Below are 13,322 nucleotides of genomic sequence, written 5' to 3'. Positions count from 1 at the left end.
ACAGGACTACACACGCACACAAAACGCAAACAAAAAAAAAGAATGAAACAAAAAAAGAAAGAAAGGGAAACTAAAACAGGAAAGAATGAGCTATGGTACATAAACAAACATATATATATATATATATGCCTTTGCGCTTCAGCGGAGATGTGGATTGATTGATTTCTTAATCCCAGTAGGGAGAAAAAGAAAAAAGGAAGGAAGGAGGACAGAGGAAAAAAAAAAAAGCAAAGAAAAAAAGAGGCTAGGCCTGTCGTTGTATAAATACAGAGGTAACACGCGGTTTATTTTAATGACACATGATTATGCGTATATAAATTTTTATATATACACATTACGTATACATCTGAAAATATGTAAACAAAGAAGAAAGGAGGAAAAAAAAAAAAAGAGAGCACGTCTGATCGTCATCATCACCTTTTCCATCACCTCATCTCTTTCTCTACTTTCCCTCTACTGTTTTGCCTGGTTTCTTCTTTTATTATTTGCACTTCATCTCTTCCTTTCTTTTTTTTTTTCTCCTCCTTTTCTTTCATGTTGATTCTTCCTTCCCCTCCTCCTCCTATTTCCTTCTGGACGCATCCGAAACCGTCCTTTTTTTTTTCTTCCTTTTTTGCACGTATATTACTACAGGTGAGTGTAAATCTATTTTTTTTTTCAAAAAAAAAAAAAAATTATTTTTGCCTCCTCAGTTCAATGTAAGAAGTGCAAAGATCAATAAGAGGAAAAAAAAAAACAAGCACAAAAAGGAGAGGAGAGGAATATCACGAGACATAATGAAACATAACAATAAAAAAGAAAAGAAAAGAAAAATAAAACTAAAGTGCAAAAGAAAGCGACTTTGCACGTGTGCGTACGCGTTGGTCTAACAATTTTTTTTTTGTTTCCCGCGTGACCGGTAATGTCACAACGAGAAATTTATATTGGAAGGGAAAGAAAGGATTTTTTTTTTCCTCATTCTTGGGGGATAAAAACAATACGGCAAAATCTGCAAACGGGAAAAAGTCAGGAAAAAGAAACACAAGTAAGATTTTTAAAAACAAAAACGGGAAAGCAGCGAAAGGAACGGAAAAGAAGAAAAAAAAAAAGAAGCAAGCGACGTGAGTGAGTGAAGCGTAAAACAAGAATCCGAAAAGTGGCATACGGACGTAAGACATACACAAAATAGAGATAAACACGGAGACTCTGGTAAGTGTGGAAAGTGAAAGATTCCGTCTTGTTTGTTTGTTCGTTTGCTGCTAGCCTTATCTTCCTTTTTTTTTTTTTGTTGTTGTTGTTTTACATATATCCTCTCAACAGCGTGCATCAGTGTAAAATAAAAAAGGATAAAAAAGAAAACACAGACACAAGATGCACAGACATACACGTACACACACATATACACGCACGTGTGGTTGCCAATTCATTTATTCCTTCATTCAATCATCTCCCCGGATGCCTCCATTGCTTCGGCATACAAGACGGAATCACGCGTCTCCTCAATGATTTCATACATTTCCTCCCAAATTCCATTTTGGCTCCTCAGTTTTTCAGCAGCGGACGCGTAAAGGGTGGAGGTGGCTGACTTTTGCGGCAGAGCGCCTCCGTCTTGTCGTGGTGGTGTTGGATACCGCGCACTCGGTGGCGGCACCTCTGACAGTCGTCTAGACATGCGACGGCCCGCCTGAGTAGACAGTCGTGGTTTACTCAAACTAGCCGAATTTCGAGAGCCCGGCACGACGTCCCTTTGTTTATCCTTGATGGGCACCATAGTGAAGAAACTGAATGGCAACACTCGTGTCCCACCATCCACAGGATTCCCACCAGCACCTGCATTGTCTTCAGCCACTGAACATGGAAATGTATTTGAACATGGTGGCTTGGGGTGAAGGGTGGATGATGGAGCACCATTGGCATCTGCACCGGGAACCTGTGGATGACTACCACATCCTGATATTAGTGGCAACTGCGCCTCCCCCACGGCATGTCCGATCTGCTCAGAAGATTTCTCGCCTTGTTGTCCCGCACCATCAACTTCATCATCAGAGTCCGTATCACACCTGTTTGAACCATGGTATTCAGTTTTGTCGGAGGCCGAATCAACTGACTTGTTTGCCTTCCCAAATCCATCTCCCTCCACACGTAAAGTATTATGCAGTATCGGCAATGTGACCTGTGGGAGATCAACATTCGCTTCAAACTGAACGTGTGTATCGTCTTTCTCTTGAATCATTTGGGCCGCACGGAGTGCCTTTAGGCGACGGGCCTGCGACGATGTTATAAACACGCGCCGGCGCTCCATTGGCTCCAGAAGCTCGGGTGGAAGCAAGTCCTTCTCCACGGAACTTGATGCTTGTAGGAAAGTGTTACCCCACACACAGTTGATAACATCTTTACTGATTGCCTTGTATTCACTCTCAGCGATGGGGTTATACGCATCTCCTCCGTCTGATTTGCGCGACCGGCGCGACTTCCCCCTGCGTGCTCTTTTGGTTTCGCCTCCCTCCTCTTCTGCTGCCGAAGCGTCATCCCCACCTGAGCTAAACTCCTCCTCACACTCCTCGGAGCAGCCCACATCAACCTCCTCCTTTTCAGCTTCACCGCGAAGCTCAACAGAGTCATTATTATTATTATTATTATTATTCTCCCCCTCCCCGTATGCACCGCACTGAACATCTTCCTTTACTTCAGGAATGCCTTCCAACGGCAATGCCGCGCCATGCGGCTGTTCATCATTGAATGTTGCTTCAAAAGGAGCGGGAACTGTTTGATTGTTTGTTTCGAGGGTGCAAGATTTCAATCTAGCCAAAGATCCCGTTTGTGGCGTATTTGTGTCCTCAAGCGCAGTCACATGTTCTTCCATAGCGTCATGTGTTTCTGGCGTTGCAGGAGCCGATGTTTCTTTCGTTGCGTCTTCCATTTTACCACAATGTCGTCAGATTTAAAACCAAAGAAGAATTAGCTGATGCAAGTCTTTTTTGTGCCTTCTTCTTTAGTTCCGCTTTTTTTTTTTTGCGGGTGTGTGTGTGTGCGTGTGTGTGCCTTGATATCTGCTTTGCTATTTGCCTTTAAGGGATATTTAAAAAAAAAAAACTCGTCTTCACCTATTTAATATTTGCCTCTCGTTGTTGTTGTTTTTTCGTCTTTTTTCAATTCGTACTTTTACCTTTTCTAATTACGATTTTATATTCCAAAGTGGCGATGAAATCAATATGATCAATCACCAGTAGTGGAAATAACAACAGGCAAAAAAAAAGGAACACAAAGAAGAAAAGTAAAAATAAGACAACATATTAATCGAAAAATAAACATTAAAAACACACGCTCTAACATTCAAAAAAAAAAAAAGAAACACACACATACAAATAAATTAAGTTAAATACTTCCAAAATAGAAACAAATCGGTAAATAAGGGGGAGAAAACATACAAGAAGTGTGCATACCAATAAATAAATATACATCTGTGTACACGCATTTACTTAATAATAATAATAATTTTGAAAAAAAAAAAAAAGACGCACCTCCATTGTTTGTTTGGTGCGGAAGAATGAAGAAACTTTTTAATTGATTTTATTTCCTTGTATATGAGCGTGAAGTTCGATACCTAAAATGACATTAAAAATTTTTTTTCGAAATAAAACAAAAAAAAAGCACTCCGCAAGTCCCCTCCAAGCAGAGCAACCGATCTTCATGAAGGTTTCGACAATTTGAAAAATAGCAACCGCCACCAGCTTTGTATAAATTCAAATGGATGCATAACATGTGATGTGCCCGTGCCTGTCGCCCAATATGGCTGCATTTATTCATGTTAAAATTATTATTGTTATTTGGTGTCAAATATTATTGCCTTACATGCAGGGAACAGTTTGTTTGCTTATTTATTTATATGTCTGTCCGCTTGTCTCCTTTTCTTACTTTTTGATTTTTCTCATCTCGTTGTGTTTGCACCAAATGACATATAGCAGAAATATGTTCAGATACATCTCCTGAAGCATAAAATATAGATAAAAATGCACAAATATGTAGAGATATACATGTACACAACAAGAATGTAAGGCAAAGGGGAGAAAAAGAGCAAAAAAGAAAAAACAAAACAATTTAAGAAGGGTAAAGACGAGTAACTCGCTTTAATTTTCTTTTTTTTTTAAAAAGAGGCAAAGAAAGGGGGAAAGTAAAGAAAAGGCGGTCAGGACACAAGCCACAACGAAAGATGTTCCAGCAACGGCATAATCAAAGACTAACTCAACATAAAAATTCAGCTCAATATCGTGTAACCCCGAACTAAATCATATTAAACAAAAATAAAACGGAAACGGGGCGCACAAATAAAACAATGAAATCACTGCAAAACTCCAGCTATTCTGAAAAGGAATCAAAAAAGAATCAACACAAATGAAGCTAACAAACACAACGATACGAAACCCCCAAAAGATGTCTGTCAACGGATAACAACAATCCAGAAGAGACAAACAAACATACTGCCTTTAGAAAACCATGAGGCCTTCACACGCAATATTTAAAACACCAGAAAACAGCAACACGTAACAAAAGCCACTTGCCTCTCCACACAAGCCAGAGAAAATACCACCGGCAGACTTTACCCAACATCATCGCCATCATCCTCAGCCACACACGCGCTGCGAATCTCATGAAGCGTCCCTTCAAAAATTGTCACCAATTGCTCCAATGCACGTCGGTTTCTTAAAAGTTCACCCTCTACTACATTAAAGGGAAGAAACTCGGTGCAATTAAAGTTGTGACCCTTTACGGAACCCGCCGAACGGTCCACAGCAGTGCCAACAGCATCCACAACATCATCACCACCGCGTCTCTCCTTTTCAAGAGAAGCGGTTGAAGGAGAAATGCGACGGCGCGCTTCAACATTAGCCGTTGTCACATCATTACTGAGCCCGGCACCAACACCGACACCGACATCAGTGGCAACAACAACAACATCCCTCGTCATTTTCATTACCGCGGTATCACCACCATCTGCATTCGACAAAACCACAATATCAACAACAGATGCGCCCGATGTAACACTGGAATCAGCCGTTGCATCCAAAACTTCGGCGTCTCCATCAATTACACCGGTCACACAGTTGGGCAAATTATATGTACATTCGGTTTTCTGATTATTCCCCGTATTTTCTCCACCAGTGGGTTCAGAATTCGAATTCCTTGCATGGTTAAGTGAGTTTGATTCCCTTTGAGTTTGACCCGGAGAAAACATCGTGGAAGTTGCGGCCTCACTGCAGTTGAGTATGTTGTGATGCACTCCCCTGCCGTCTTGAATACCGTTGGTAACAGCACAAGGATTAGTCCCGTTGTGTTGTAACCGATTGAAAGACTCGTCACATTCCTTATTGGATAAATGGCCTTCCACTCTCAGTCGACGGACCACATCAACGACACGTTGGTAGTGCAATGGCCCTCGTAACCGCAACCTCCGCGCCAACGAGAAATTTGTACGCCGGACCGGCGCTGATGCATCCCTCACATCGTCCCCATTCCCTTCTTCAAATGCAGCTGGTGAGTTCGCAGGATGTGTAGCGGTTGTGCACGGAAGGGACGAGCTACTCCTCTGAATGGTTTGATTCCCACAATTTATCCCGCACCCTTTCGATGAGCAGATATTTGTTTGACCGTAACAATTTGCTGTTAAGCGACCAGATAAAGAGTTACGTATCCATCCAAGATACGTAGCGCCACTGCTGTGGGGCCTCATGGGAAGTTTTACATCATCAGGCGGTTGGGGATGGCAAAAGGAATTTTCTGTGCAAACATGATAAACACGCGCAGCGTAGGCGCAAGGAAAAGAAAGTTGAGATGTCATGTCAGCAGATGATTGAGGCCTAACGCGCGGGGGTGATGGCGAAATGTGCCTCAAATCTGCCGGTGTCGGCGCTGTCGCTGCTTCAGATGGTTCATTTGTCATCACGAATGCGCCACCACTTTCAGTCCAGTTGATGAAAACAACAGAAAAAAGAAAAGAAAGAAAGAAACGACTTATACCACTTCCGAAGCCGTGCCTAATCTACGAGTCAATTTATTTATTTATTTATTGAGAACAGAAAAAATAAAGTAAAAGAGGAAGAGGAAGATAAAGTAACAGTTTAGTAAGCGCAGAACACAAGAAAAATTAATAAATGGCAACGAGCAAGGTAGTAAAGTGTTCGACGATACAAACAAATGGAAAACAACCTCCACAAGTACATGTTTAGCTTCCATCCTCGTCCTCAGCAACAGTTTTAAAGAAAACAAATGTAGTCACAAATTTTAAAATCCTCTGCGACTCGTAAATCGAGGAGAAGCAACAAAACATAGTTTCCATACTCATCCATTTATCTGTCTCATATATATATATATATATATATATATACGTTCCGTGTTTATATAATGTGGTGCAAATGATTGTCTAACCCGTGAGCCCCCGGCAACTTCATCAATAACTATTCGGTGATACCTTCTGTGACGTCTCCTCCGCTGCATTTATAATAAAGCGATACTTTTAAAAGAGGAGCCTACAAATGAATATATATATATATATAAAGATGAGAAGAGAAGAGAAGATAGAAAAGTTAATACTGCAGCAAATTTAAACAGGACAGTGAGGTCTTTTGTGATGATCATACGTACAAGAACGCAAACCGTGAAGGAAGTGTAACAACATGCAACATCACATAGGAATCATGCAGTTGTCACTGATGCTGTTGTTGTTGTTTTCTGCAACGGCCGTAATGTGTTGCTGCATAGAACATATGAAAGGCACAAACGTATCTTTGTTTGCTTGCTGGTAAGTGAGTGATCGAATGTGTGTATCCGACGGTCGCTATACAAAGAGAAGAGGGAAAGGGTAAAGGGAATTTAAAAAAGAGAGTTCTCACTTCTTTTAACAATGGTAATAATAATAATAATAGTATTATCTTTTTTTTTCCGCTATGACCATTGCCTTTTTTTTTTTAATTTCAGCAGCAATAACAACAGCAAAGCACGCCCAGCATAACTGTTTCCCTGTCCGCAACTGATAAAAACTATACCACCAAGACGGGTCCTCTAAGGCGGGAAAGAATACGTACTTTTTCGCTCACTCATACGAAAACACGTTTATTTATTTATAACCGAACCCAAAAAGGGGAAAGAAAGCGCAAAACAGCATAGTGTTCACACAAATATATAATTATGTCTCTACCGCCAATGCTAATCATGTCCACAACTCTACCAACATATGTGACACGTCACAATGTAACATAAAGTTCCGCAAAACGTAAGTCGGTATGTTGACACGTAGGTTACGGTATAATATTCGTTCCCTCTACATCTTCGTGACATCATATACAAAGTCTAAGGGGGGGAAGTGATTTTTTTTTCTCCTTCAAATCATTCATTCGCTAGTTGTCGTTGTTGATATGGGTTGTCGCTGGCGTTCTTCCATTCTTTCTTTTTCTTTTTTGCTGCCCCATTCCTTTTCTTTCGGTATTCCACTTCATCTGCGTTGTCTCTTTCATATCATCATCGCTCAATTACGCTCCAGCCGCCGCATTAGCCTCACATGCCTCTTGAATGCTACGACACAGCTGTTGAGGAATCAAAGTGCCCTTCACATGTACAGTTAGTAACAGAGGCCTCATTTGAGTGAGCCGCAGCAGTGCCGCACCGCCCACGAGAGAAATGGGATTGTTTGACAAATCCAAGAAACATAAGGAGGCCCCGCACTCCGTCAGCAGCACCTGAACAAGCTCCACCACTTCATCATTCTCCAAATTGTTGTGACTTAAGTTGAGATACTCCAATCCACCATTGAGTCGCAGCACCTGCATGATGGGAAGGAAACCTTTGGGACCAACATAATTCACAGAGGTGTCAATGCGACTAACGAAGGCGCCGGGTTTATCAGGAAATAAGCGCATCAACATGCTGTTAGGTTTCACACACGCTCGGCGGCAGAAGATAACGTACTGCTGCCGAAGACCCACAGAGTTCATTAGTTGGCCATCCACCTCGTTTTCATGCGTGCGGCACGGCGGGGAATCGGATTTGGCCGTTGGACTGAGCTGCGGGAAGGGAGGAGAGTTGCCGTGATCCATACGGGATGAATCGGCTGAGTAGGAGGAAGAAAATGCATTGGGGAGCGAAACGTTTGACGGGGGATTATGCGAGATGGTGAAGCGTCCCCATGGCATTTTGTTGATCTGCGAAGTTTGCGATTTGTGGAAGAGCCCGTTCAGCTTTCCGCGCTGCGCAGTGTTTGAAACAGAAGGAAGTTTTGCCTTGTCACTCTCCGGTTCCATCTCGCTGCCCAGCGTTCCCCATGAAGACTTCACAACGGCATCAGTGATACTCTTGAAGCATGACCCATTGCTATCAGGTACCGGCCTCCTCCTAGGCCACGGTTGAGTTTGATTGGAATCACCAGAGAGCGTATGGTTGGTGTCACCCGCAGCCTCAAAGGCATCACCTCGCTGCTTGTGCTTTTCAAACTCATCCCCACATGCGTTGCTTGTATCCCTTACATTGCACCACGTGGGATCACTGCCAGCCCGCCGTCCCGTCATGCGTGCATCTTGTTCTCTTTCCCCTCGTGTAGCCGTAGTTCCCTGTGGTGGGTTCGACGTCATGCTTCCATCAGGCTCTAAACCTGGGCGAGGGGATGACACGGGGGCCCTACTAACGAAGCGGCCCGTCGACGGCGGTCTTGGCACCGTTTTTACCTTTCCAAGTAGTGCCGGTGACGGTGACGCCCATTTTGACTGTGATGATGCTGAAGTCTTCTCTGTTAAGGGTGATGTATTCGAAGACTCAGGGCCACATTCCACCACGCCCGGCGCAGCTGACACACACGGCAGTACGCTCGTAGACTTCGCTGCTCTAAGCCCTGGAGATTTTGGTTTAGCGATGTTCGGCACGGCTTCACAGCCCTTAACAACTTGTCGAAGAATGGTCTCCAACTCCTGCAAATGCATTCGCTCATCCATCAGACCCTTCTCAATCGTGTCAAAAAAGCTCGTTTTTGTGGATTCAGACTCACCGCTATCTTTACACTCTCCTTTCTCACGTGGTGGTCCACTGCCACGCGAGTCGCGAGTAGGAACGGTACACTCCTTCCTTACTGCCAACAACTGTGCATCCGGAGTATGCCTTTCTTTGCTGAGCGCAGTTGAATTCAGATTATCGCTCTTCGCCGAGCCCATCGAATGCACGGACCACCCATGTGACTGCGCATTTGTTAGCACCCTATTTTCCCGCATACTACTCGTTGAAGACACAGCAGCGCGGGTCTGCGCGGAGTTCTTTCGAGTGTTGGCATCCCCCTCCACTGAAACATTGGATTTCATAACTGATTGATCAGTTTTGCAACTTTGTTCTCCAACGGAAGATTGTGGATTGCCAGGGGAAAGCACTCTTCTCGTTTGGACAACGGAAGTAAAGCTGGGAACTGCCTTGTGGCTCCTGGAGTTACTATCGGTAGCCAGGGGAACCTCATCCTCGCACCTCAGTGGGGGCTGTTCGTGCACATGAATATTACGAACAAAGCGAAGCGACGGCGCAGTCTCAGCAGTTTTCTCAACTGGTAAAGAAGGTGGTGACGGTACAGGAACCTCTGGTGATATCGTTCGCTGCGTGAGCTTTGGCACTTCCGCAGTGGAAACTGACGCCCTGCTTCCCTGTTGCCGTTTAAGTGCCCCTTCGGCGGACCCTTGTCGCGTCGTCTCCTGAAGGCTATCATTGTGTGGCCTTTCACCTGTCACAGCATCAGCAGCATCTTTCTGTAGTGTAATCATGTGACCCTCGTAACGGTCGGGGGTGACAACGTATGGACACTCATTAGCCAGCGCGCGGGCACGAACGCGCAGGCAGTGCTCAATACTTTCAGTGGGGCCCTGCCCCTTCTGGGAGGAGCGATAAAGAGTTATGAGCGACTGGAACTCGTCATCCACCTCCAAAACCTGAAGATTCCCCAGGAGCACGCCACAAATGCGACCCTCTAGAAAGGGAAAGCGCAAAAGCATGCGAAGGGTCAATGTAGCCAACTCTTCAGCAACCGACTCTATGATCGCGCTGACTGAGTCCTCAACAAGTGCGATGTCCCTGTAGTTGCGCAGCACTGTTGCACTTCCCCGCACTGCTCGCAAGCGGTTCATCGACGTTTCTATTCGGGAGTCCGATAAGTTTATGTCCTCAATGAAAACGCCCTCACAAGGCATGTCAGGCAAAAACGGTAACAACTTCTTGATGGCGCGAACGCGACCTTCTGATGCCTCAACGGCACCCACGTTGAAGTGAAGCAGCTCCAGCTTTCGAAGGTATTCTTTGCGCTCCTCGTCCTTTAAGGCAGAAGCTGCAACCTCCGGTGCATCACACCCCTCCTGTGGTGCGGAAGCTACGGCCCCCTTCACAGCTAATGGTGATTTCTCAGACGCAGCAGAACATTCTTCGGCGCCATCCGGGCACGTGTGCTGAATGATCGGTTGTGCAACTTCCGGAGAGGATATCATGTGGTCCTCCCTCCGCTGCGACTGCAGTGGTGCTTCAGCAGCATCAACATCGGCATCTTGTTGGGAAACTGGAGGGCACTGCTTGGGGAAAAGGGGGAAAAACTCTGATATGGGACGTGGTGCCTCCTTCTCTTCATGCGACGGAAATGGGCACACGGGAGCAGCTGCAGAGTCTGTTGGCTCCAGCAATTCTACGTCATGCCCGGCGTCCCCTATAGCCGTGTGATGCTCTTCTTTGATCAACTCCAATGGGGTAACGATAGTGTCATTTTCATTAGGCGCTTTCACTGTGCGTTGGTCAGCCCGCTGAAAACTCGCGCTCTCCTTGGACGATTCCAAGATTCCCTGCCCCGGTTTGAATCTGCAGTTCTTACCACCTACTTTCGCCACGTGTTCGTTGGATTGCGGTCGCTGTATACCGGCTGCGTAAACTGCTGAGGGTTTCGCAGGTGGCAGTGCCCCACTTCCCCCAGAATCTACATTATTGGCGTCGTTTAAGGAAACAGGAGGTTTCAAAGTACGCGCATCCCTATAAGATACATGTTTGGGTAAGGATCGCTTCCTCTCAGTGTTGGCAGAAGATGCCGTAGACGCTGCATCAGTCACTGAAAAAGAAGCTAAGCCATTATCAGTAGCGGTATCGGTGGGGGCAACCACAGCCGAGTCAACCTGTATGGGGTTCTTCTTTACCAGTATTGTAAACTGGCCACGTAGACGATCCTCGTCATTTCTCTGCTCGTTGATTAATCGTGTGACGTGTGCAAACGGATCTAGCCCCCTATCATACTTTCCTTGAACCTTCCGCCGTCGGCTGAACGCATCCATCCGCGCGCGCAAGGAGTTTGAATAGAACTCCAAATCGGATTCCGCTGCTAGCGCCTTCATACGGGCTGCAGTTATCGTTTCCCGACTAAGTGCATCAGCACACTTACTCTCATCTACAACCTTCTTGAAGGCGACCTCCAATTTGTCCGCGGCTACCTGGTGGAGAGAATCCCTGTGTACCACAAATACACCTGAGCCAACAGGCAACACGGGGTGTGTTAAAGAACTTCGCAATCCTTCGCGCACCTCCCACAGCCGCTGGTAGTTCATCTGAGGGAACTCGTTCTCACTGGAAAAGTAAAAGCTATACGATTCAGTTAAAGCCTGCAGCGACTCCTGAAGCTCGTCGCACCTCTGGCTTGCCGCGAAGTGAATCGCATCCCACCTTCGCTTCATTTTCCCTTCTTCCAACAGCCTGTTGCGCAGCGCAGCCCTTCGCAGTCGCGGACCACCTGACACCTGGCGCTTGATCATTTGGTTGAGGTCAAACTCCGGCACAATATTCCAAATGAGCTCCTTCTTCACACGGTTCATTAGGCGTTCGTGAACCTCGGAGGGCGCTGGGCTCAGTGCAGCGCTACAGCTACTATACTGCCAGAACGCCTTGAGTGAAAACATCGGATGACCTGCAAACACACCACCTTCTAAGAAACACTGATGTATACTCCACAAAATGAGCTCTACAGCATCCGTCACAACATCATCGAAGGCATCCTCTACCATGAAAACTAATTCTGTCCACAGCGAATTGCACCCTTTACCGCTAACTTCATCGATCACACGTCCAAAGCGTCCAGCAGCAAGACGATTTAGTGCCGACATCAAATCCTTTTGCACCTCACTCACAACGTCACCAACACGCCGCAGCGCCGCAAGCGTGGAGGCATTCCATTGTTCAAATGATGGCGTCTCCCCCAGCAATGTTTTCAATACACACCCTTTCCCCACAGCAGCCTCCTTGTTAGAAAAGAGATCCATCCATTCCCACCGTGTAACACCACTATAAAACTTTATCCCCCCTTTTATTCCTACACGCTTCACAACGAGCGGACTGCCCCCTTCCGATAGTGATGGTGAAGACATCTTATTCATGCTACTCACGCAAAACTTGCTGTCGTTCCCTTGCAATGGTTCACCACGAGCGGGCAGTAGTTTACAAATCTTCGCCAACGGGTCAATAACCGAGTCCATCACCACTTGAGTAAACTCACCTGAGATCTCCACAAACTCAGTGCTCGAAGGATTTTCACGAATTAGGTGGAGAAAACGCCGTGCGAGTGCCGAGTAGATTTGGCGCTCTTTACTCTCAACCCATTTTAGCATCTCAGCATCCGAGAGCTGCAACCCCAGAAGTGGCTGCGCAACATCGCGTCCCGAGCATCGTTGTCTCACTTCGTGTATATCACTCCAGCCCCTCAATTCGACCAGCGTATATATTGGGTTCATCGGAAACTCTAATGACGCAACAAAACAAAACAAGAACTAGACAATAAATGAGAATTAAAAAATAGGTTAAACAACTACTCCAGAAGGTACATCAACTAAAAAAATGGCTAGTCTCCACACTTACAACAGCACAATACATAAATACATATATGGATGTAACAACAGTGACTATATTAATTTTTGCTGTTGCTGCCACAATGGGGCCACGCGCTGAGGCAGACGCTCCGCTGACGCAACCCCACAGGTTCATATACGCCACCGACCACAATTACGACAAATCGCCGTAACACACACACACATTCCATCATTAATAGCCACACGAACCAACCTCATCTACTTGTAAGAACAAATTTAAAAAAAAACAATTAGACATCAGCACGCATACGAATGAAGCCGGTGTAACAAACCCAGAAGGCTATCGTTCGCATTCCAGTGGCAAAACGAAGCCCACTCAAAAAAATACGATCAACATTCAATCAACCAGTTCCAACCGAAAGAGCACAGCGTACAACTCTCTCCATCATATGCCTTAAGGAACCTAACGGTAAAATAAAAGAGAAAGAGAACAGGCAAGAT

General features: G+C 45.4%; 3 protein-coding genes across 3 annotated transcripts, besides 12 other annotated features; all 3 read right to left on the bottom strand.

Annotated features, from left to right (window-relative positions):
* Nucleotides 1-13,322: part of a sequence feature (sequence corresponds to BAC RPCI93-6H23) that runs on past both edges of the window.
* Nucleotides 34-65: a microsatellite.
* Nucleotides 182-242: a sequence feature (T-rich).
* Nucleotides 434-574: a sequence feature (GA-rich).
* Nucleotides 647-682: a sequence feature (AT_rich).
* Nucleotides 701-835: a sequence feature (T-rich).
* Nucleotides 1,036-1,091: a sequence feature (T-rich).
* Nucleotides 1,338-1,388: a microsatellite.
* On the bottom strand, nt 1,415-2,899 carry Tb927.8.7970 (hypothetical protein; the record flags this gene model as incomplete). The annotated part of the gene is made up of 1 exon (XM_842529.1): nt 1,415-2,899. One exon carries the CDS (start codon nt 2,897-2,899, stop codon nt 1,415-1,417), a length of 1,485 nt encoding a protein of 494 aa, XP_847622.1.
* Nucleotides 2,600-2,623: a microsatellite.
* Nucleotides 2,998-3,020: a microsatellite.
* Nucleotides 3,459-3,493: a sequence feature (AT_rich).
* Nucleotides 4,577-5,917, bottom strand: Tb927.8.7960 (hypothetical protein; the record flags this gene model as incomplete). The annotated part of the gene is made up of 1 exon (XM_842528.1): nt 4,577-5,917. The coding sequence occupies one exon, from the start codon at nt 5,915-5,917 to the stop codon at nt 4,577-4,579; it is 1,341 nt and encodes a 446-aa protein (XP_847621.1).
* Nucleotides 6,335-6,361: a microsatellite.
* On the bottom strand, nt 7,503-12,746 carry Tb927.8.7950 (hypothetical protein, conserved; the record flags this gene model as incomplete). The annotated part of the gene is made up of 1 exon (XM_842527.1): nt 7,503-12,746. One exon carries the CDS (start codon nt 12,744-12,746, stop codon nt 7,503-7,505), a length of 5,244 nt encoding a protein of 1,747 aa, XP_847620.1.

This window comes from Trypanosoma brucei, chromosome 8 (assembly GCF_000002445.2).
Source record: "Trypanosoma brucei brucei TREU927 chromosome 8, complete sequence".
Lineage (NCBI taxonomy): Eukaryota > Euglenozoa > Kinetoplastea > Trypanosomatida > Trypanosomatidae > Trypanosoma > Trypanosoma brucei.
The sequence above is the reverse complement of the archived record's forward strand: the minus strand, read 5'-3'. Positions and strand labels throughout refer to the sequence as shown.